This window comes from Ranitomeya imitator, chromosome 2 (genome assembly GCF_032444005.1).
Source record: "Ranitomeya imitator isolate aRanImi1 chromosome 2, aRanImi1.pri, whole genome shotgun sequence".
Lineage (NCBI taxonomy): Eukaryota > Metazoa > Chordata > Amphibia > Anura > Dendrobatidae > Ranitomeya > Ranitomeya imitator.
The window spans coordinates 762,929,611-762,954,615 of record NC_091283.1 but is presented as its reverse complement, the minus strand read 5'-3'; the positions used below and the strand labels follow the sequence as shown (position 1 = coordinate 762,954,615).

Here is a 25,005-nt window from a genome sequence, read left to right as displayed (position 1 = left end):
AGCCACTCCTTCATTGCCCTGGCGGTGTGCTTTGGATCATTGTCATGTTGAAAGACCCAGCCACGTTTCATCTTCAATGCCCTTGCTGATGGAAGGAGGTTTGCACTCAAAATCTCATGATACATGGCCCCATTCATTCTTTCATGTACCCGGATCAGTCGTCCTGGCCCCTTTGCAGAGAAACAGCCCCAAAGCATGATGTTTCCACCACCATGCTTTACAGTAGGTATGGTGTTTGATGGATGCAACTCAGTATTCTTTTTCCTCCAAACACGACAAGTTGTGTTTCTACCAAACAGTTCCAGTTTGGTTTCATCAGACCATAGGACATTCTCCCAAAACTCCTCTGGATCATCCAAATGCTCTCTAGCAAACTTCAGACGGGCCCGGACATGAACTGGCTTAAGCAGTGAGACACGTCTGGCACTGCAGGATCTGAGTTCATGGTGGCGTAGTGTGTTACTTATGGTAGGCCTTGTTACATTGGTCCCAGCTCTCTGCAGTTCATTCACTAGGTCCCCCCGCGTGGTTCTGGGATTTTTGCTCACCGTTCTTGCGATCATTCTGACCCCACGGGGTGGGATTTTGCATGGAGCCCCAGATCGAGGGAGATTATCAGTGGTCTTGTATGTCTTCCATTTTCTAATTATTGCTCCCACTGTTGATTTCTTCACTCCAAGCTGGTTGGCTATTGCAGATTCAGTCTTCCCAGCCTGGTGCAGGGCTACAATTTTGTTTCTGGTGTCCTTTGACAGCTCTTTGGTCTTCACCATAGTGGAGTTTGGAGTCAGACTGTTTGAGGGTGTGCACAGGTGTCTTTTTATACTGATAACAAGTTTAAACAGGTGCCATTACTACAGGTAATGAGTGGAGGAAAGAGGAGACTCTTAAAGAAGAAGTTACAGGTCTGTGAGAGCCAGAAATCTTGATTGTTTGTTTCTGACCAAATACTTATTTTCCACCATAATATGCAAAAAAAAATGTTAAAAAAACAGACAATGTGATTTTCTGGATTTTTTTTTCTCAGTTTGTCTCCCATAGTTGAGGTCTACCTATGATGTATATTACAGACGCCTCTCATCTTTTTAAGTGGTGGAACTTGCACTATTGCTGACTGACTAAATACTTTTTTGCCCCACTGTACATTGTTTCATAGCTGCAATGTTCTTTATATTTGCTGCCTATACACCTGATATGGCTAGTCGCATACAGACAGGGCGGTTTGCATGTCCGATCATCTGGCGGCGTGCTTGGAGCTGGATATCAGTTGTGCCCATGTTACAGCAGAGATGCATTGCGCCTGACAACCGCAACATACACTTTATATCAGTCGCATACAGACTTGATACAGCCTGTTCAAGATGTAAAATTTCTATTATATCATAATAATAACCCCGTCTGGTGACATGCAACAGCATCAATGGAATATATCACCTTCTGAATAGGAATCAAGTGGTGGTCACTATATAGTCAGAACTGACATAAGCAGATATTTATCATATTTGATATTTCTTGATGTGATATGACTCAATATATGAACTATGGATACTATTTAAAACTGGCCTTTAATTAATAAGGGACAATGGTCAGAGATCCACTTATTAAAAAAAAAATCACTTTACAACCTAGCAATGCAATGGGGAATTAAATGAGTCACAACTTTATTAAGTACACAATAATATAACTAAGCAGTGACTCAATCTGGGTGTATGTGGATTTACTGTATTTTATCTTAAATATTTAATATAATTAATAAAAAGTTATATTTTATTCTCTAATCCTCTTCCTTTTCTTTTCTTTTCCCTAACTATTAACAGCTGCATAGAAATACATAAAGCTGTCACGCTAGGGTCGAGAGAGCTGCCGGCGAGACCATGCAATGAGTTACGATCTTGGTCCAATATATATACCGCCGCTTGACTGCACCCTATGAGTGAGCCGCTGATAGACATCACTGTTCACAGCTTATCTCACAGAGACCAAAAGGATCAGCAATCCAAAATCAGGCATGCCGGATCCCGATTTCCCCTGACATCATCTGTCAAGGGAGAGTCAGTAGGTCCTCATATACATCAGCTTGCTGACCATCAGAGGGTTCGGCCGACATTCGTCTAATGTGTATGGAGGCCTTCAGAAATTTAGAACTTGCTTTAATCGAATGCTTGGGGTAAAAAGGGTATTCCGAAATGCAATTTTTATGCACTTAAGCAAATAACATGCATTCTACAGTGAAGGTATGCTATACTTAGACAACCCCTTTTTAAATGGAGTAGTCCCCCTTGTAAAATAAAAACACCATATACTCACCTTCTGCACTGGTGCTGCTCCAGCCCTGTCAGCTTTGGGGCTCGCATGACAATGTTATGCCACGTGAGCGCTGCAGCCAATCAGCACCCAATCAGCACCCACTATTAGCCTGAGTGCTCCTACTACTTCTGCTTGTGTGAGGTTCCTCCAAAGGCATGAACCTTGGAGAAATGGAAGAAATGAGAGCGCAGAAGCCCAAAATCGGCCGCTGATTGGCTGCAGGGCTCACGTGGCATAACAACGTCATGTGAGTCTTGGAGCCGACATCTCTGGAGGATCATCAGTGCAGAAGGTGAGTAAATGGTCATTCAAAAAAAATGTAGTCCAGTTAGTTGACAACCCCTTTAAATGCTTTTTTCTGCATACAGTCGAGTATACTTTTCTTCATGGTATAAAAAACATCTATAGTGATGTGACTAGAAAAAAATGACTCGGTACACACGGCACCCATCAGAGCCTGCTCTACCGTGTGTACGGGGCCTTACTGTCACCAAGGCCAGGCAATACATAGTGTAGCTACATGATGTTTACATCGAGGAATAGAAGAGAAACATGGGTGCTTCTAAAATTTACAAATAAGCCAATAAATGACTTGAAATTAGTCACGTAATTAGAGCTCTGGATGTGACTGGGCTGTAACTCAAACTACGGTAATTAGCTAAATAGCCATAATGAGTGTACAGTGCAGACACAGTGACCGCTAACTATACAAAGTCAGCCTGAAGCTTCACACGGACGTATTATGGGACTAGGAGAATGAAGAATGACATTTCCCAAAATTAAACTAAAATTATTTACTGACATATCATTATTGTCTAAAATTATTATTACAAAAAAAAGGATCTCACAGAATAAGAAAGAGTCAAAAGCACCAAATCCACCATCTGCTTTATTTCTTCAGCTACTTGTATTATACCCCAAGCTCGGACTACCGGACCACTGGAGGTATAGACGTCTTCCTTCCCTCTTATTTCTTCTATAGATTTTACTGACTTATATAGCGCCATTAATTCCACAGCACTTCACAGACGTTATTAGCACTGTCCTTTATCTCTCTTTCTATAGTCTTGTGCTCTTACCAAACCAATTCTACCATCTTATGTCAATGAGCATGTAGCATATTATATAGCATTTCAATAGGTAACGTATAAAACTAATTTCACCTTATGAAGTCATCCTCAAATTACAATGGCCCCCGACTATATCCTTTTTTCAATAGTTCTAGTCACTTTTTTGGATTGGTGTTAAAGGGTTTCTCCACTACTAGGACAACCCCTTCACTTTGATGTTTAGCTTCATTAAAATAAAAACACTTATACTCACCCCTATGCAGGCGCCGTTCCAGCGGTGTTGGCCCTCATGTGAGGAGGTTATGACATGTGAGCCCTGCGGACAATCAGCGCTGGCGTCACTGTCCCTGTCCTCTGACAAATCAAACATCAAGAAGAAGTCACAGAGCAGCCGCAGCCTGGATTTCCTGTTGATATTCTATACATCCAAAGGCGGGGGCAGTGACGCCAGCACTGATTGATCGCAGTATACTCCATACCCCGCTATTGCACTTTAGTCTGCTGTCTGTTTATTTGGATGTCCTCTATTCCTCCATCTTAGGGCCTTGCAGCGCTATACAGGGAGCATCAACGGTGAGCGGGGGCACCATCCGCGCAGTATAGGGTGCCAACCTCCGCTAATAGTAGGGAGACACCAGCATTTTGTAGGGTTAGTATATACTCCCTTTGACGTTACCAGACAAAGCAGTAATGTGTTAGCAATATATATTTGCACCTATCTTTATGTATTTTTTTTGATCAGTTCTTTTAGGTATTTGAAGTAAAAGTGATCTTTCTTAATCTTTCTAATTGGTTAATATGTGCTCGTCAGTGAACTTATATAGTGTCTACTTGCACTTAATATGTTTGCATTTTAGTGAAAATAACACACTGATTTCACACTCAAATGATCGGAATATGTGATTGCATACAATGATGTCACAGCGTAGGAATATTACACACAATGATGTCACAGCGTAGGAATATTACACACAATGATGTCACGGAACTATGGAAGTGACCACGAACAGCAATAAGAATATAGTCACTCTCTGGTTCCATAACTAAAGTGCACACCGCGTCTGAACACCTGGTCTACAGCATATGTCGGAAGCATTTACCTGCTTATACTGCAATGTGCCCATAGTTACATACAGATAAAGCGGGGTGCACATTGTGTTAATATCCAAGAATCAGGCCCTTTTCTAACATCATGTTTGACTTTAAAGGGAACCTGTCACTATGAAAATGCAGTGCAATCTGCAGGCACCGTGTTGTAGAGCAGTGGAAGTTAAGATGATTGATATATAGCTTTGTGAGAAAATTTTCACAATAAACTGAGATTTATTTAATTAATCCTCTGCTTTTTCGGGACTTTCAGTCCAGTGGGTGGTCCTATTAGTGACTGACAGCTACCTCTGTATGCACGCTTATACAAAGAAAGCTGTCAGTCACTGAAAGGACCGCCCACTGGACCAAAAGTCCCCCAAAAAGCAGAGGATGAAATGAGTAACTCATGTTATTGTGAATATTTTCTCACAAAACTATAATTCAATCTACTCAGCTACCCCTGCTCTACAACATGGCGCCTGCGGATTGTGCTGCATTTTCATGATGACAGGTTCCCTTTAGGGCAGGAAGAGGCATTACCGAGGCAAGACAGGTTACATCAGCGTAATTCACCTCTATCAAAATAAAATGAATATTGTACAAAACATTTATACAGCAGCAATGAGCATTTCATTACAATATCTCACCTTTGTCTTGTATGTTGCAGTTTGATGTTACCCCGTTGACCACGTTGTGGAATATGCTAACTTCATTATCTGCGTTACACAGCATTCAGTCAGTAGAATTTTAGCCATCGTACACAAACATTTTACACTCATGTGCTATTATGGGAATAATAATTTGATTGTCAGTGAGTCAATACCTAGCCATCTCATGACTTCATGCACATCAAAATTGTATTATGACAAACCGCTTTAGTATTTCTCCTTCACATTTACAAACTTTACAATTAAATAGAGTGTTTATATTTAGAAAATAAACCTATTTAAACTATTTTAGCTGAATAAAATAAAACATCCGTCTTTACACAGCACCAACTGCAAAACAATGGAGCCAAACCATAATCAGAACACATATTAAGAAGCTCACCCGAATTCATGCTGCGACGTGCACAAATCTTCTCACTCAGGGTTTGCGTCTTTCTGTTTTAAGAAAAGAGGAAAATGACAATGTTTATATCGTACTGGGCTATGCTCAGCCTTAGTCAACATCACATTCTGTCATAAGTTAGAAGGTATGTAGAAAATCTGCCAGCAGAACTTCCTGGGCCTTATTCAGCACATATGACCATGTATGGTGTCCATGTCTTCCCAACTCATAAAATCCCATCCGGCCTATTCAATACCAACGAAGATGAAGTCATGAAACTGATAGTCTGCTCCTTCACATGCTAGACAAGGATACACATTACACCTACATGTATAGTTATCTCACTCATGGGGTATGTCACACATTGCGGATTTTGCTGCGGATCCTCAGCGGATTGGCCCTTGCGGATACGCAGCAGTTTTCCATGAGTTTACAGTACCATATAAACCTATGGAAAACAAAATCCACAGAGCACATGCTGCGGAAAAAAACACGCGGAAACGTAGCGTTGTTTATTCCGCAGCATGTGAATTCTTTGTGCGGATTCCACAGCAGTTTACACCTGGTCCATAATAGGAATCCACAAGTGTAAAACCACAGGTGGAGTCTGCACAAAATCCGCAAAAAAATTGCGGTAAATCCACGGTAATTCCGCAGGATCATGGGGAATGCTGGGCTGTCATCATTTTGATAGACAACCCTGCTGCTCCATTTGATCAGGTGTGCCTTATGTTTCCCAAGGTGTCTCATCCTCAAATGATTTGCTAGTTATTTAGCTGGCTTGCTGTAAGCAGCAGATTGACCGTTGTAGCTTTGCTTTATGTAGGCGTGTGTGCTTAACCCTGTGTCTGACTTCTGATCTTGTTTTTGACTTTGTACCTATTGTGACAATTCTCGTGGATTATTTCTTCTGCTTTTGACCCTCTCTGACCTCAGGTATCTGACCCAGGAATACGCCTCTGACTATCCATTTGCTGTATTCCCTGATTTTGAAGTACTGTACCCTTCTGGCATTTGACCCTGGACTGTTTCCTGACCACACCTTTGTCTTGCCCTCTGTACTACGAGCCCTGCTGGTATCTGACATCAGACCCCCTGGCTACCCTGTTTCAAGGCTTGCCAGTGAGTAGTGACTCAGGGCCACACAGTGATTGAACAATGGCAATGGTAAATTTATTCATCAACTTGTAGGTGGAAAAGGAGCTGGAAGGTGAATATTAAGGGAACAAGCTCTAAAAAGAAAAAAAAAGGGAGCATGCACCCAATGTTCATAATCCCACACTCTGTAATCCAGGAAGGTTGGCAAGGATGATTTAACTTTGCATTTTAATGAAAAGTGTGTGAAAAGTAGGACGACAAGCCTTTTCCACCGGCAATAACAAGAGGGTACAGACCTTACAATGATGGTAGGGTTTATAGAATGTATATGTAACTGTCCAAAACAACAAAGAAAGTTACCCTTTTCCATCATATCAACTAGAAATATTAACCCCTTCATGACCTTGGGATTTTTCGTTTTTCCGTGTTCATTTTTCACTCCCCTCCTTCCCAGAGCCATAACTTTTTTATTTTTCCGTCAATTTGGCCATGTGAGGGCTTATTTTTTGCGGCACGAGTTGTACTTTTGAACGACATCATTGGTTTTAGCATGTCTCGCTACGCCGTTTAGCGATCAGGTTAATGCTTTTTTTTAATTGATAGATCGGGCGATTCTGAACGCGGCGATACCAAATATGTGTAGATTTGATTTTTTTATTGATTTATTTTGATTGGGACGAAAGGGGGGTGATTTAAACTTTTATATTTTTTTTTTATTTTTTTCACATTTTTTTAACTTTTACCATGCTTCAATAGCCTCCATGGGAGGCTAGAAGCAGGCACAACTCGATCGCCTCTGCTACATAGCAGTGATCTGCTGATCGCTGCTATGTAGCAGAAATGGAGGTGTGCTGTGAGCGCCGACCACAGGGTGGCGCTCACAGCCACCGCTGATCAGTAACCATAGAGGTCTCTAAGACCTCTATGGTTACCATCCTGATGCATCGCCGACCCCCGATCATGTGATGGGGTCGGCGATGACGTCATTTCTTGCCGCCCGGCCGGAAGTGGTAGTTAAATGCCGCTGTCTGCATTTAACAGCGGCATTTAACTAGTTAATAGGTGCGGGCAGATCGCGATTCTGCCCGCGCCTATTACGGGCACATGTCAGCTGTTCAAAACAGCTGACATGTCCTGGCTTTGATGCGGGCTCACCGTACTATCCCGTCCGAAGTCAGAAAGGGGTTAAAACTTAAAAGAAAAGTGTTTTACAGCCAACACTAACACAACTGATAAAATACAATTGGTAGACTAAACACCTAATGTATGTATATCTTAATATTACTAAGTAACTGAGAGGGCAGTTTTGGCTTGTGTTGGAGGTTTGTACGCAGTACACACCAATTAACCCATTATCTACCAATGTCCTTTTTTTTGGGACGCCTAATCTTTAGCTTCTAGCAACTAAGATTTCATAATTTTTATAATTAGGTCCAATTTTTTGTGCTGTGTTTGTAAAATGAATGTCTTCAAAATAGGAAATCATGTCATTGTCATTTTTAAATGAATATTGGGACGCCCTTTTCTGAAAAATCCGTACTTGTAAAAATTTTAAATTTGGCAAGTAATGGGTTAGGTTGACAAAGGACAGCCCTCATACTTGTTCAAATCTAACAGCTCAGACCTCCAGACATATTGTTTCGCTGCTAGTCTTGACTTTATCAGGAGGTAAAGGGTTTATAACTAAAAACGAGAAGAATCAGAAACCAAACTTAAAATGATCAGCTCACTGACTTCATACCACAAAAAGTTGTCAAAATAGTGAGGCAACCGTCTTTAGGAACATTATAATGGCAGTTATTAGATGCCATGTTCTTCATACATTTGTTTCCAAGGTAACACAGAAATGACTGACAGAGTATTAAAATATAAATGTTAGAAAAAGAAGCAACTCAATACCAAAAGATTATTGCATTTATTTTATTTAGGGCTGAATGCAATTATCAGATGAAAGTCATAATTTAGTGCTGGGTTTGTCCTTGCGAAAAGATAAACAGGATAGATGACAAGAAGTGAAATAAAGCCAACTCGGAAAGAAAAGTTAACTGAGTTTGAAAAGGTTTTAACTCATCCAGTATCCTCTCAATCAGATGTAATCTCAGAGTCCTTCTGATCACAGAACAAATAAGTTACTGTAATAAACACTGTTCTCCCAATGAAAGAAACAGAATTATGCGGATAAAACATTCCCATGGAGTTCAACTTCTCCTACGGATGTAAAGAAGCTTTTCTGTAAATACACTAGACACACGGGATTAAGCGAGAAAACTCAATTTTTAGAACATACCGCAGTCGCCTAAGTGCGATCAATACTGTGCATTAATGGACTCTGTAGGCATAAATCACAAAACATATTCATAGTAGCAATGTATAATTGAGACTACATTCAAAAAGTCAATAGATATGTGGGATAAAAAAGTACAAAGAGTTTTATTACCAACATTAAAGTCTATTGCTATTATCCCTCCAGATTTGCAAGTACAGGTGGACCCATGGAATGATGGAAGGAAACAGAAGATATAAATGTACAATCCTTTTAAAAAAAAGTTTTCCAAACTAACATTAAAATACTAAATCTACAAAATTACGAGTCCACCTCTCCATTCACGGAAGCCGACTCACCGAGGACTAGCTTCTATAGTGTGACACATTTACTAAATATCCATTGAATTTACCATAATTGTCAAACAACTGGTGGCTGCAGAAAGTTCTCATGTTCACCTTCTTATGCCTCATATTCAGGATCGGACTGGTCCATGGGGGAACAGGCAAATCCCCGGTGGGCCGCTGTACATGAGTCAAACAGACAGGCAGCATACAGTATCCCTTTTATTTAAAAACTACAAATTGTATTATTTTATTTAAGCATAGAAATTACATTAAAGAGTAACTGTAGCCTGCGTGGTGTCTCTATCGCAATAATATTTGCATGTAGCTGAAGAGTAGGCCCCCAGAATTAATGTTACTGGTGGGCCCTTAGTTCCCGGTCCAATACTGCTCATATTAATCTGATAGCTGTAGCACCTGCACTATAACCCCTACATAAAATTTTCTACAGATTATAAACTAGCCAAAAAAAAAAACCCTCCAAAACATGACAATTTAATTTTTTACATTGTTAATTTACAACTGTAGGGTACGAAGGAAAAAAATGACATGCAGAATTTCAAACTTGCTTTTATAGAGCAGATGGCCAGTAAGAATTGCACATAAAATAAAAGCTAAGAAAATGATTGTGAGATCTCTTATCCTTCACCAGCGAGACCATTCTTCTAACACCAGCCATCAGAGCAGTGCGCCGGATGGCGCCACATCTGCGCTAAGTCTACCACGGATTATCAAACGTATAATATCTTGGGCAATCCTAGTTTACTGCCATGGATTTGTTTGGCATAAATATTTCCAGAGGCAGAGTAGAGTTAAGAATCAATCATGAAACCATAAAGCACCAGCATTCTTCAATAATGAATTTCAATGACAGCTCTAAAGACCAAGACTAATCCACAAGTTGTTTGCTGAATGACAGTAGCTGGACCAAAAAAGTTAGTTATACAAACATGACATGTTCTCTTCTTACCTCTATTATTTTCTTTGGTTGTTATTTGCTTTTCCTGCATAATTCCAATTATTAACCAACGGTGCGAGAAAAAGCTTGCGGCTCACAAATGACCCGTAGGTAAGAAAAGCTCCTGCCTACTGTACATTTAAATGCCCCCTCCCCAGCCATCCTCTTCCTTGCTTAAATTAGATTTGTTTCTTGGTGATGTCATCCGGTCACTGGCTCCTTCATAATCAACCACTGCTTTTAGCGGCCTGACATTGTTTTGACTTTGACATCGACCAGACAAAAAACAACACATGTAGAATACCTTGTTCTACAGTAGACGATTACGTTGCATCTAGGATATGAAACCTGTCAGTAAGAAAGATACTGGTAGAACACAGCAAACTGAAGAAAGGCCCTATCGATTGTGTCAAAGGAATATTTTCATTAGCAAAAAGTAGATCAACAGACAATGCTCGAGTTTCGATGGAAAGATTCCAAAATAGTTGGCAAGTGATCCAGACACTGACACTAGTAAGCGTTCCAGCAGTGTAAGAGCAAATCAGTGGCTTTCACTGGATAAACTGCTGTCTTTTGGGAAATATCGAGTCTATAAATCAAGATGAGCTCCTAGGAACAAACTATGTGAATTATCCTGACTACAAATTAGACGTAGTCATAGGATAAAATAAACTAAAAGGAGTAAAATAATTTTTAAGTCACAGTATAGAGGTTACTATTCTCTGGTAGTCGCTTAGACACAAACAGGCAAACAGGGTTTAAGGTCAAAACAAAGTAAGGTTTATTGTTCATCAAACTTTATAGCTCCAAAATGAAAACAGCTTTCTTCAGCAAAAATGAATAACTAAAACAAACACTCCTTTTATTTGGATTAGGCAAAACAAATCAAACGGTGTCACCAACTTGCTGTTACAGGCACTTCTCAGTCTCGAACATAGACTATCCACCATGAATGGTCATTCTCCAGCCCCAGCACAACACACACTGCTGAGCGAACACAGCTGTCTGTTATTAGGCGTGTAAGACCTGGACTGGAGTATGGAAGCGACCTTTCCCACCCAGGCTCTTTAGGTCACTCTGAATTCCTAAACCTATAATCCACTTGAAATAAAAAACATCTAAGTAACCCATTGTTACTGGTGAACTTTCTCCAGTGACTTATATCACCGAGGCCAGCCACCTCGGTGACACATACCTGCTATCCAGGAACTTGCCTTCTGCCTTCATCCAAAAGTAACAAGATGGCTTCTACAGTGAATAAGTTAGAAGCTTTTGTTCTTAATATATTCTAGCCATGATTGGAGAGAGTTCAAAAATATGGAAAATTCTGTTCTATTGAATCAAAATATAAAACTTTTGCAGTAAATATTTAGAAGTCCAGTTCAATTCAAATCACCTTTTGCTCGATATAAGGAAATTGTTGGTAAATTAAAGTGAAGAATTGTTTTGTCAATGTGACATTTAGGAACTCTACAGTAAGTTTTATGCACGATGTAAGGTTAAAAATGCTTCATAGGAAATTATTTTATGCATTTAAAATATTTTAGTTTGGTAATAAGCTTTTTGGAGATACTTTTTAACTATATGTCATTGTATGTCCATCACTCAGTATATGGAGGCAGGACAAAGGAACATGAGTTTTTTGGAATCTTGAAGGGATTTTTGTCACGGTTGTGTCAGGTGTGACAGACAGTCATCCTGGATCCAGCTGTAGAAGGTCATTGCGGTTACCTCTCCAAGTATCTTGCTTGATTTTTGCATCTCTTGCATCTTGCATCTCTTATGGAGTGATGGGCTCCTCCCTCTAGGACCCAACAGTTAACCACCTTCTGCTGCTAATTAACACACCCTTGCTGAAGGTTTTAATACCTTCAGTCTCTTCAGCAAGGTTCTGGTGTTATCTCAGTTTCCCTCTATCTGGTTGGAGAACTAGGATACTAGGAGTCGGCTAGTGTCTTCTTGGAGTATGCTTGGAGGATGCTATCTCGGTGGTCTTCTCAAGCTAAGTATATTCCCTCATTTGTCCACCCTCTCAGTCTTTAGTTGTAGTGGGGGCCTTCCTATCCAGGGCCTATCGCTAAGGTCAGGCAGGGATTTCCTTTTCAGCGATAGATGCTGAACGGATTTAGGGACGCCATGCGAGACAGAGCGTTGTTAGATCTAACTAGGGGTCTCCACTTTCCCCTTCCCTAGTGTTTGGGGTTCCCCTCCCTCTCCCCGTTGTTGTGCACCTTGCTTCTCCCTCACCTAGCGAGACATTTTTACTCGGGGCGAACATTAACCAGAATCTTTCACAGTCATGTGAGGTAAAAGTCTCCACGCAGAGATTGATTATAAAGTTGTAATCAAGCTTCTTTCTATCACACAGAATTACTTCTCTTTATACAATGCTTCCAGTAAACCAACATGAAAGTCTCTTCACAGACAATTTCTCTTCATCCACAGTGTCTTCACACAGAATAGCACTAGACCTTCATCATGCAGGGAGGTGGAGGGGGATGAGTCCAGTGTGGCTCTCTCACTCTCTTATCTTGAGGCAACAATGATTGCTCCTGGCTGTCCCCACTGCATCTATGTTTCCAGCAGTCTCTTCCCAGAAAGAACTGGTCTTGGCAGCTTATCTTAGGGTACCATTACACTATACGATTTACCAACGATCACGACCAGCGATACGACCTGGCCGTGATCGTTGGTAAGTCGTTGTATGGTCGCTGGAGAGCTGTCACACAGACAGCTCTCCAGCGACCAACGATGCCGAGGTCCCCGGGTAACCAGGGTAAACATCGGGTTACTAAGCGCAGGGCCGCGCTTAGTAACCCGATGTTTACCCTGGTTACCAGCGTAAAAAAATACAAACAGTACATACTTACATTCCGGTGTCTGTCCCTTGCCGTCTGCTTCCCACACTGACTGACTGCCGGCCGTAAAGTGAAAGCACAGCACAGCGGTGACGTCACCGCTGTGCTCTGCTTTCACTTCACGGCCGGCAGTCAGTCAGTGCAGGAAAGCAGACGGCAAGGGACCTGACGGACACCGGAATGTAAGTATGTAGTGTTTGGTTTTTTTTACATTTACGATGGTAACCAGGATAAACATCGGGTTACTAAGCGCGGCCCTGCGCTTAGTAACCTGATGTTTACCCTGGTTACAAGCGAACGCATCGCTGGATCGGTGTCACACACACTGATCCAGCGATGACAGCGGGAGATCCAGCGACGAAAGAAAGTTCCAAACGATCTGCTACGACGTACAATTCTCAGCAGGATCCCTGATCGCTGCTGCGTGTCAGACACAGCGATATCGTATGGATATCGCTGGAACGTCACGGATCGTACCGTCGTAGCGACAAAAGTGCCACTGTGAGACGGTACCCTAAGTTAGTATCTTAAGGGTATGTGCACATGTCAGGATTTCTTGCAGAAATTTTCCTGACAAAAACCGGACATTTCTGCCAGAAATCCGCATGCGTTTTTACCGCGATTTTGATGCGTTTTTGGTGCGTTTTTCCCAAATGCATAGAATTGCGGGAAAAACGCAGAAAATCCGCAAAAATAATGAACATGCTCATTTTTTTACCGCAATGTGTTTTTTTGCGGAAAAAAACGCATCCATGTGCACAAAACATGCAGAATGCATTCTAAATGATAGAATGCATAATGTATGCGTTTTTAATGAGTTTTTATAGCGTTTTTAGCACGGAAAAACGCGAAAAAAACACAAAAAAACCTGTACGTGTGCACATAGCCTAAAACTTAGTAGTATCTTAAAACCCTGTAGTTGCTCTAGTTGCTGGATTATTTTAAAATCATCAATGCAGCTTCTACTTGTCACAATGTACTAAAAGTTAGGTTTCATACTCTTTTGCTGTTTATCTACTATATAATTGAAGAAGGACTACAATCTGACTATCCGGATTGGATGGAGATTTCGCTGTTTAACTCTGTATACTTACCATATTTTGTACCTGTATTGGACCTGGATTTTTCTGCCATCAACTGTTCATACATTTCTTATATCCTAACTAACTAAACAGTGATATATCAGACAAGGACGCAACACACATAGCATTGGAGGATGCATATCTGGTTAGTGATTGCACTTTTTGAAATTGTCTAACTGTTGTGCTACATTCACACATCCATGACATGTCCTACTATTATGGGGATCTGAGAGCGTCGGATGGAACTAGGAAGTGATATTTTGCACTACAGAGTTCCATCCTAATTTCATCCATTTTTAACAGATACATTGTTCACAGTCAATGGATAAAAAAGTTCAGTCTTCCTGCTTCAGTAAAAAAAAAAAAAAAGAGGAAAGGATGAGAAAAAAAACCTGATGCAACTAGGATGACACCTCAGAAAAATCAGTCTGCTTCTCTTGGAATGTAGTAACACTCACATGGATGTCTGAATGTAGCCTTAATCTCACCTATGTTTGTAAATATGCCCCCAGATTTTTGCTATGTAATCTGCCAGCAGCATGATGTAGGGACAGAGATCCTGATTCTAGCAATATATCACTTAGTTTACTGGGTGCAGCACTTGTGATAGAAACAATAATAATAAAAACAATGATCATTCCGCAGCACTTTACAATTCAGAGGGAACATGTACAAAGACATAACACAGTAACACATAATTCAACAGATACCAAGGGGGCCCTGCTCACAAGCTTACAATCTATGTATAACCCTGCCCAGGGGTGGCATTCAATATAAATAGCCGCTGGACTATCAGAGAGCGGCTAACAGCTGATGTCAGCATGCACATCGCTGGGGTATGATGTCAATGCATTGTGCCGGCCCATCCGCACCCCAATGAAGCAGGAAGAGGACGCTGCTGGACCACAGACAGGTAATCATTTAATCTTATATTCTTAGAGTAGAGCGCAATTTGGGGGACATATGGGGACCTGGATATGAGGAGCTGGAAGATGGACATATGGAGACCAGGATGAGGAACATATGGAGACCAGGATGAGGAACATATGGAGACCAGGATGAGGAACATACGGAGACCAATATGAGGAACATATAGAGACCAGGGTGAGGAACATATGGAGACCAGGATGGACGACATGTGTGGACCAAGATGGAGGACACGTGTCGACCAGGATGGAGGACACATCCTGGGAACAAAATGGAGGACACATGAGGACCAGGATGAGAGATATTGGAGACATTATTACATAGAGAGGTCAAGATGGATGGCATTATTACAGGAAGGGGCCCAGGATGGATACATTAAATAAAAGGGCCAGTATAAAGGACATTATTACAGAATGGGGTCACGACTGAGGAAATTATTACAGGAAAGAACCAGGATAGGTGGCGCAATTACGGTATGGGGCTAGAATGAAGAACATAGATAATTGCTTTATGGTAGCAATTGGGGGACATTATTACTGCTGAAATATAATCTACTTTTTTGAGGACAGTTTTTTTTGTTGGGGAAACGTGCGCAGGATGGCACTATGTCGCCTTTTTTTAATCTGGTGCAGTGTAGAAGTTGGGGAAAAAAGTGGGGAATGCGCTCTAGAAGTGATCAGTTATAGATGACTGTTACTTTCTGCAGAGTCAAGTGCTGGCTTTTAGAAGTGATCGCAGTCTGCACCGAATGAAGAGGAAAAGTAAAGATGAATTATTTCAACTACAGATGTCACTGGTAACTCACAGTATTACCTGTACTAGTATTAGTATGTGTATTTTTTTATTAATAATCAGTATTGTAGTATTTGGTCACTATGTGGTGGGAATATGTGGTCTGGTCATGGTTGGTGGTATTTGTCCCTGGTATGTGGTAGTATTCGGTCACTAGGTGATGGCAATATGTGGTCTGGTCATGGTTGGTGGTATTTGTCCCTGGTATGTGGTAGTATTCGGTCACTAGGTGATGGCAATATGTGTCTGGTCATGGTGTGGTGGTATTTGTCCCTGGTATGTGGTAGTATTCGGTCACTAGGTGATGGCAATATGTGGTCTGGTCATGGTGTGTTGGTATTTGTAAGTTGTATTTGGTAGTATTCGATCACCTTATGGTGGCAATATATGGTCTGGTCATGGTGTGGCAGTATTTTGCACACATTTGGCCTGTGACTGATGAGGCCAGAGATAAAGTGTAGCAGACAGTTCAGGTGGCAGATTGACAGGAGGTCATCCTTTCCTATTTCAGCATTGTTCCTGTAGTATTCATTTTAAAAACTTGCAGAAATGTAGAAAATCCTTTAAGATTATTCAATATAGTAACAAGTGACTAAAACAACATGCACATGACGAAAGAAAATGAGACTAGCTATGGCAGTACAGATGGGGCAAGAAGCAGAAATCACTTTTACTTTTAGATCCTATTACTTGTGTTTTGTGGTTGAGGAAAATGTGAGAGAAATGGGTGTGGTTTCTTAGCACAAACAGGAAACTTGTTAAAAATTTGAATCTCGCCCATGACCCAGCCCACCTCACTGATTGGCAGCTGTGTACAATGTATATTGACAGCAAGCCACTAATCAGTGCTGGGGTTGGGGTTGCACTAAGAGGCACCCGACACCTAGTCCTGTAGTGATAATCTCCTGCTAATAAAACACTGATTTCGTCATGAAACCTCAAAACAAAGCCTTACAAGTGGCACATCCCTGTAATCAGCATCTCTTCCTCTACATCGTTCTGTTCTCAAATTAGATAGCAAAACCCTGCTGACAGATTCCCTTTAATTGTATTGCTATTTGGATTTACATTTAGTAAAGTATAATTGATATTATTCATACATATTGTGGACCAAGTTTACTTCTACTGGTGGAAATGTATCCATGATGGGCTGTAATAATGGTGCACCTGTGTTTTGCACCAGGTGTTGGTTTGGAAAAAAACAAACCTCACCACCTGACTTATCATCATGCGTTAAACTATGTGCAGAATGAAGATTCCTTGATTTGATTACAGATATTATTTTATAATGACAACTATTTGGGAATTGATCCCAGCGATATAAAAGCTGCGGTGGGCTGTATTGGTTTCCCTTTCGTCTCTCGAACATCGTGTCCTCGGTGTGTAAATAAGCTTATGGGACTAGCCTGTCTCCAAGTGATAAAAATGAGCCCATTTAGATGTCATGGAGCCATATGCCACGACGAAAGTATAAATAACTTTAGCACCACGTGTAATGAGATTAGTGTCCCATTAAGACAGATCAAGTGGGATTTGTGAACAAGTTGTTATTGAAATAGTTTGAATTTATGGATACATAACAATTGCTGGTATAATGTTTTAGGAAAAATGGGAACAAAACCCTTGTCAACAGCTCCTTATATTACTGCCGAGAAGTTATTTTTATACGGCTACCATTATATCATTACAAGGAAAGGGAAGTCCACCAGCTCTATTTTGAGAATTATTCTGCCTTTCTAAATGCTTGTAGAGTATGGACACCAGAGGGGGTCTTTACTTAAATTAATGTATTTTTGGATAAAATCATTTTTGCTTTTGTTTTCTATTAAAAATTCAACAGTTTGCCCTCAAGAGTTTGTATTTTACTAGTTACTACTGCTTGCTGCAGAATGAGTCAACTGAGAATCCATTAGTGAGCTCATTCTGAGAGTTTATAACTCTTACCTATTCTTCGCTCAGATATTGATGACAACAAAGACCAGCTCTTCTTTCATGTGGCCATAATTTAGCAGCCCAAATAAAGATAGAAGGGTACGTGCACATGTCGCCTTTTAGGCTTCTTTCACACTTGCGTCGTGTGACGTACGTCGCAATCCGTCGTTTTGGGACAAAAACGGATTTTGCAAATGTTGTATTGCTAAACCACGATCACAAAGACTAACGTTTTTACAGATGGGGTACGGACCATGCCTGCATATAAAAGATGCCGTGTGCACCTACCATAAGATCTATAAGTTTTCTGGTCAGGTCAAACTCACTGATGAATTCCCAGTTAACTCATTCTGCAGCCAGCAGTAGATGTGCAACACAGAGGCTATCAAGGGAAAAAGGTGAAAACTTTTAATTAAAACCAATTGCTAAATTATTATTAGCTTAAAGAGTAACCGTCATTTTAATGATTATCTCATCAATCAATAGTGCACATGGAAATAAGCAACTTTGTAATATCAGAGAAATCCACTTCTTTCTCCGCCAGGATTGATCAGTCTTTATCAAAATTCTCAATGCTGAGGTAAAATTTATAGTCAGTGCAGACAGACTTTCCTATAACTGAGATAGGAGATGGCAGCCGATGCAACTTTCGAGCTGTAGGGAGCTGTAAAATGCCACCCATAGAAGCCTACATAGCATATACAGTGGCAAAAGTTTGGGCACCCCTGGTCAAAATTACTGTTGTAAACAGTTAACCCCTTCATGACCCAGCCTATTTTGACCTTAAAGACCTTGCCGTTTTTTGCAATTCTGACCAGTGTCCCTTTATGAGGTAATAACTCAGGAACGCTACAACGGATCCTAGCGGTTCTGAGATTGTTTTTTCGTGACATATTGGGCTTCATGTTAGTGGTAAATTTAGGTCAATAAATTCTGCGTTTATTTGTGATAAAAACGGAAATTTGGCGAAAATTTTGAAAATTTTGCAATTTTCACATTTTGAATTTTTATTCTGTTAAACCAGAGAGATATGTGATACAAAATAGTTAATAAATAACATTTCCCACATGTTTACTTTACATCAGCACAATTTTGGAAACAAAATTTTTTTTTGTTAGGAAGTTATAAGGGTTAAAATTTGACCAGCGATTTGTCATTTTTACAACGAAATTTACAAAACCATTTTTTTTAGGGACCACCTCACATTTGAAGTCAGTTTGAGGGGTCTATATGGCTGAAAATACCCAAAAGTGACACCATTCTAAAAACTGCACCCCTCAAGGTACTCAAAACCACATTCAAGAAGTTTATTAACCCTTCAGGTGCTTCACAGCAGCAGAAGCAACATGGAAGGAAAAAATGAACATTTAACTTTTTAGTCACAAAAATTATCTTTTAGCAACAATTTTTTTATTTTCCCAATGGTAAAAGGAGAAACTGAACCACGAAAGTTGTTGTCCAATTTGTCCTGAGTACGCTGATACCTCATATGTGGGGGTAAACCACTGTTTGGGCGCACGGCAGGGCTTGGAAGGGAAGGAGCGCCATTTGACTTTTTGAATCAAAAATTGGCTCCACTCTTTAGCGGACACCATGTCACGTTTGGAAAGCCCCTGTGTGCCTAAAAATTGGAGCTCCCCCACAAGTGACCCCATTTTGGAAACTAGACATCCCAAGGAACTTATCTAGATGCATAGTGAGCACTTTGAACCCCCAGGTGCTTCACAAATTGATCCGTAAAAATGAAAAAGTACTTTTTTTTCACAAAAAAATTCTTTTAGCCTCAATTTTTTCATTTTCACATGGGTAACAGGATAAAATGGATCCTAAAATGTGTTGGGCAATTTCTCCTGAGTACACCAATACCTCACATGTGGGGGTAAACCACTGTTTGGGCACATGGTAAGGCTCGGAAGGGAAGGAGCGCCATTTGACTTTTTGAATGAAAAATTATTTCCATCGTTAGCGGACACCATGTCGCGTTTGGATAGCTCCTGTGTGCCTAAACATTGGCGCTCCCCCACAAGTGACCCCATTTTGGAAACTAGACCCCCCAAGGAACTTATTTAGATGCCTAGTGAGCACTTTAAACCCTCAGGTGCTTCACAAATTGATCTGTAAAAATGAAAAAGTACTTTTTTTTCACAAAAAAATTATTTTCGCCTCAATTTTTTCATTTTCACATGGGCAGTAGGATAAAATGGATCATAAAATTTGTTGGGCAATTTCTCCCGAGTACGCCGATACCTCATATGTGGGGGTAAACCACTGTTTGGGCACTCGGCAGGGCTCGGAAGGGAAGGCGCGCCATTTGACTTTTTGAATGGAAAATTAGCTCCAATTGTTAGCGGACACCATGTCGCGTTTGGAGAGCCCCTGTGTGCCTAAACATTGGAGCTCCCCCACAAGTGACCCCATTTTGGAAACTAGACCCCCCAAGGAACTTATCTAGATGCATATTGAGCACTTTAAACCCCCAGGTGCTTCACAGAAGTTTATAACGCAGAGCCATGAAAATAAAAAATAATTTTTCTTTCCTCAAAAATGATTTTTTAGCCTGGAATTTCCTATTTTGCCAAGGATAATAGGAGAAATTGGACCCCAAATATTGTTGTCCAGTTTGTCCTGAGTATGCTGATACCCCATATGTGGGGGTAAACCACTGTTTGGGCGCACGGCAGGGCTCGGAAGGGATGGCACGCCATTTGGCTTTTTAAATGGAAAATTAGCTCCAATCATTAGCGGACACCATGTCACGTTTGGAGAGCCCCTGTGTGCCTAAACATTGGAGATCCCCCAGAAATGACACCATTTTGGAAACTAGACCCCCAAAGGAACTAATCTAGATGTGTGGTGAGGACTTTGAACCCCCAAGTGCTTCACAGAAGTTTATAACGCAGAGCCATGAAAATAAAAAAAAAAAATTATTTTCTCAAAAATGATCTTTTAGCCTGCAATTTTTTATTTTCCCAAGGGTAACAGGAGAAATTTGACCCCAAAAGTTGTTGTCCAGTTTCTCCTGAGTACGCTGATACCCCATATGTGGGGGTAAATCACTGTTTGGGCACATGCCGGGGCTCGGAAGTGAAGTAGTGACGTTTTGAAATGCAGACTTTGATGGAATGCTCTGTGGGCGTCACGTTGCGTTTACAGAGCCCCTGATGTGGCTTAACAGTAGAAACCCCCCACAAGTGACCCCATTTTGGAAACTAGACCCCCAAAGGAACTTATCTAGATGTGTGGTGAGCACTTTGAACCCCCAAGTGCTTCATAGAAGTTTATAATGCAGAGCCGTGAAAATAATAAATACGTTTTCTTTCCTCAAAAATAATTATTTAGCCCAGAATTTTTTATTTTCCCAAGGGTTACAGAAGAAATTGGACCCCAAAAGTTGTTGTCCAGTTTCTCCTGAGTACGCTGATACCCCATATGAGGGGGTAAACCACTGTTTGGGCACATGCCGAGGCTCGGAAGTGAAGTAGTGACGTTTTGAAATGCAGACTTTGATGGAATGGTCTAAGGGTGTCACGTTGCGTTTGCAGAGCCCCTGGTGTGCCTAAACAGTAGAAACCCCCCACAAGTGACCCCATTTTGGAAACTAGACCCCCAAAGGAACTTATCTAGATATGTGGTGAGCACTTTGAACCCCCAAGTGCTTCACAGACGTTTACAACGCAGAGCCGTGAAAATAAAAAATCATTTTTCTTTCCTCAAAAATTATGTTTTAGCAAGCATTTTTTTTAGATTCACAAGGGTAACAGGAGAAATTGGACCCCAGTAATTGTTGCGCAGTTTGTCCTGAGTATGCTGGTACCCCATATGTGGGGGTAAACCACTGTTTGGGCACACTTCAGGGCTCGGAAGTGAGGGAGCACCATTTGACTTTTTGAATACGAGATTGGCTGGAATCAATGGTGGCGCCATGTTGCGTTTGGAGACCCCTGATGTGCCTAAACAGTGGTAACCCCTCAATTCTACCTCCAACACTAACCCCAACACACCCCTAACTCTAATCCCAACTGTAGCCATAACCCTAATCACAACCCTAACCGCAACACACCCCTAACCACAACCCTAACCCCAACACACCCCTAACCCTAACCACAACCCTAATTCCAACCCTAACCCTAAGGCTATGTGCCCACGTTGCGGATTCGTGTGAGATATTTCCGCACCATTTTTGAAAAATCCGCGGGTAAAAGGCACTGCGTTTTACCTGCGGATTTTCCGCGGATTTCCAGTGTTTTTTGTGCGGATTTCACCTGCGGATTCCTATTGAGGAACAGGTGTAAAACGCTGCGGAATCCGCACAAAGAATTGACATGCTGCGGAAAATACAACGCAGCGTTTCCGCGCGGTATTTTCCGCACCATGGGCACAGCGGATTTGGTTTTTCATATGTTTACATGGTACTGTAAACCTGATGGAACACTGCTGCGAATCCGCAGCCAAATCCGCACCGTGTGCACATAGCCTAATTCTAAAGGTATGTGCACACGCTGCGGAAAACGCTGCGGATCCGCAGCAGTTTCCCATGAGTTTACAGTTCAATGTAAACCTATGGGAAACAAAAATCGCTGTACACATGCTGCGGAAAAACTGCACGGAAACGCAGCGGTTTACATTCCGCAGCATGTCACTTCTTTTGTGCGGATTCCGCAGCGGTTTTACAACTGCTCCAATAGAAAATCGCAGTTGTAAAACCGCAGTGAAATGCGCAGAAAAAAACGCGGTAAATCCGCCATAAATCCGCAGCGGTTTAGCACTGCGGATTTATTAAATCCGCAGCGGAAAAATCCGCAGAGGACCAGAATACATGTGCACATACCGAAACCCTAACCCTAGCCCTAACCCTAACCCTACCCCTAGCCCTAACCCTACCCCTAACCCTACCCCTACCCCTAGCCCTAACCCTAACCCTACCCCTAACCCTAACCCTATTCTAACATTAGTGGAAAAAAAAAATGTCTTTATTTTTTTATTGTCCCTACCTATGGGGGTGACAAAGGGGGGGGGGGTCATTTATTATTTTTTTTATTTTGATCACTGAGATATAATCTATCTCAGTGATCAAAATGCACTTTGGAACGAATCTGCCGGCCGGCAGATTCGGCGGGCGCACTGTACATGCGCCCGCCATTTTGGAAGATGGCGGCGCCCAGGGAGAAGACGGACGGGACCCCGGCTGGATCGGTAAGTATGATGGGGTGGGGGTGGACCACGGGGGGGGGGATTGGAGCACGGGGGGGGATCGGAGCACGGGGGGGAATCGGAGCGCGGGAGGAGTGGAACGGAGCACGGGGGGCTGGAATGGAGCACGGGGGGGCTGGAATGGAGCACGGGGGGGTGGAACGGAGCACCGGGGGGGTGGATCGGAGTGCAGGGGGGGTGATTGGAGCACGGGAGGGTGATTGGAGCACGGGGGGAGCGGACAAGAGCACGGGGGGGTGCGGAGCACTGGACGGAGGGGAGCCGGAGTAGTGTACCGGCCAGATCGGGGGGCTGCGGGGGCGATCGGTGGGGTGGGGTGGGGGCACATTAGTATTTCCAGCCATGGCCGATGATATTTCAGCATCGGCCATGGCTGGATTGTAATATTTCGCCCATTATAATAGGTGAAATATTACAAATCGCTCTGATTGGCAGTTTCACTTTCAACAGCCAATCAGAGCGATCGTAGCCACGAGGGGGTGAAGCCACCCCCCCTGGGCTAAACTACCACTCCCCCTGTCCCTGCAGATCGGGTGAAATGGGAGTTAACCCTTTCACCCGATCTGCAGGGACGCGATCTTTCCATGACGCCGCATAGGCGTCATGGGTCGGATTGGCACCGACTTTCATGACGCCTACGTGGCGTCATGGGTCGGGAAGGGGTTAAGCAAGTTGAAGATGAAATTATCTCTAAAATGGATAAAGCTAAAGACAACACATTTCCTTTGTATTTTAGGCAAAATATATACCGTATGTAAAAATTACAAAAAGGAAAATGGGCTAATGCAAAACTTTGAGCACCCTGTGTGGTTAATACCTAGTAGCAACCACTTTTGCAAGTATCACAGCTTGTAAACACTTTTTGTATCCAGCCAAGAGTTTTTCAATTCTTGTTTGAGGGATTTTCATCTATTCTTCCTTCCTGGAAAAATTCTTTCAGTTCTGTGAGATTCCTGTGTCTCCTTGCATGCACTGCTATTTTGAGGTCGAGCCACAGACTTTCAATGATGTTCAGATCAGGGGACTGTGAGGGCCATTGTAAAACCTTCAGCTTGCGCCTTTTGAAGTAGTCTATTGTGAATTTTGATGTGTGTGTAGGATCATTATTAGTGATGAGCGAGTGTACTCGTTGCTCGGGTGATCTCCGAGTATTTGTTAGTGTTCGGAGATTTAGTTTTCATCACCTCAGCTGAATGATTTACAGCTACTACCCAGCCTGAGTACATGTGAGGGTTGCCTGGTTGCTAGGGAATCCCCACATGTAATCAAGCTGTCTAGTAGCTGTAAATCATTCAGCTGCCACGATGAAAACTAAATCTCCGAGCAGTTACAAATACTCGGAGACCACCCGAGCAACGAGTACAATCGTTCTTTTTTTTTTTTACAGATGGTGTGATTTTTGCATCAAGAATTTGTTGAAATTCCATTGACTCCATTTTTCCCTCTGCCCGTGAAATGTTCCCCATGCCAAAACATGATTGATCCACCCCCATACTTAGCGGTTAGTGAGATGTTCTTTTACCGAAATTCTGAGCTCTTTTTTCTCCACTTATACCCTTGATCATTGTGGCTAAAGGGTTCTTTTGTAACCTAATCAGTTCACAAGACTTTTTTCCAAAATGCATCAGGCTTGTTTAGATGTTTTTTTGCATACTTCTGACGCTGAATTTTATGGTGAAGATGCAGGAGAGGTTTTCTTCTGATGACTCTTCCATGAAGGCCATATTTGTGCAGGTATCTCTGAGCATTAAGACAATGTACCACAACTCCATAGTGTGCTAAAGCTTTCTGAGGGTCTTTTGCAGACAAGCAGTGGTTCTAATTTGCCTCTCTAGCAATCCTACGAGCAGCTCTCACTGAAATTTTGCTTGGTCTTCCAGACATTATCTTAATCTCCACTGTTCTTGTTAAAGAGAATCTGTCACCCCAAAAATCGTATATGAGCTAAGGCCACCGGCATCAGGGTCTTATCTACAGCATTCTGTAATGCATTAGATAAGCCCCCGATGTATCCTGAAAGGTAA

General features: G+C 41.9%; 1 protein-coding gene across 2 annotated transcripts in view; it reads right to left on the bottom strand.

The window, feature by feature from the left end:
- LOC138665682 (sorbin and SH3 domain-containing protein 1-like) overlaps positions 1-25,005 on the bottom strand; it is a 532,199-nt gene that overhangs the window by 153,582 nt on the left and 353,612 nt on the right. For both annotated transcript variants that reach the window (XM_069753392.1, XM_069753393.1), the window contains 2 exons: positions 5,517-5,569; positions 5,114-5,182 (listed from right to left, as the gene is read on the bottom strand). In XM_069753392.1, coding sequence (XP_069609493.1) covers positions 5,114-5,182; positions 5,517-5,526 — 79 coding nt within the window. In that variant the 5' untranslated portion in view covers positions 5,527-5,569. The remainder of the gene's footprint in view (positions 1-5,113; positions 5,183-5,516; positions 5,570-25,005) is intronic.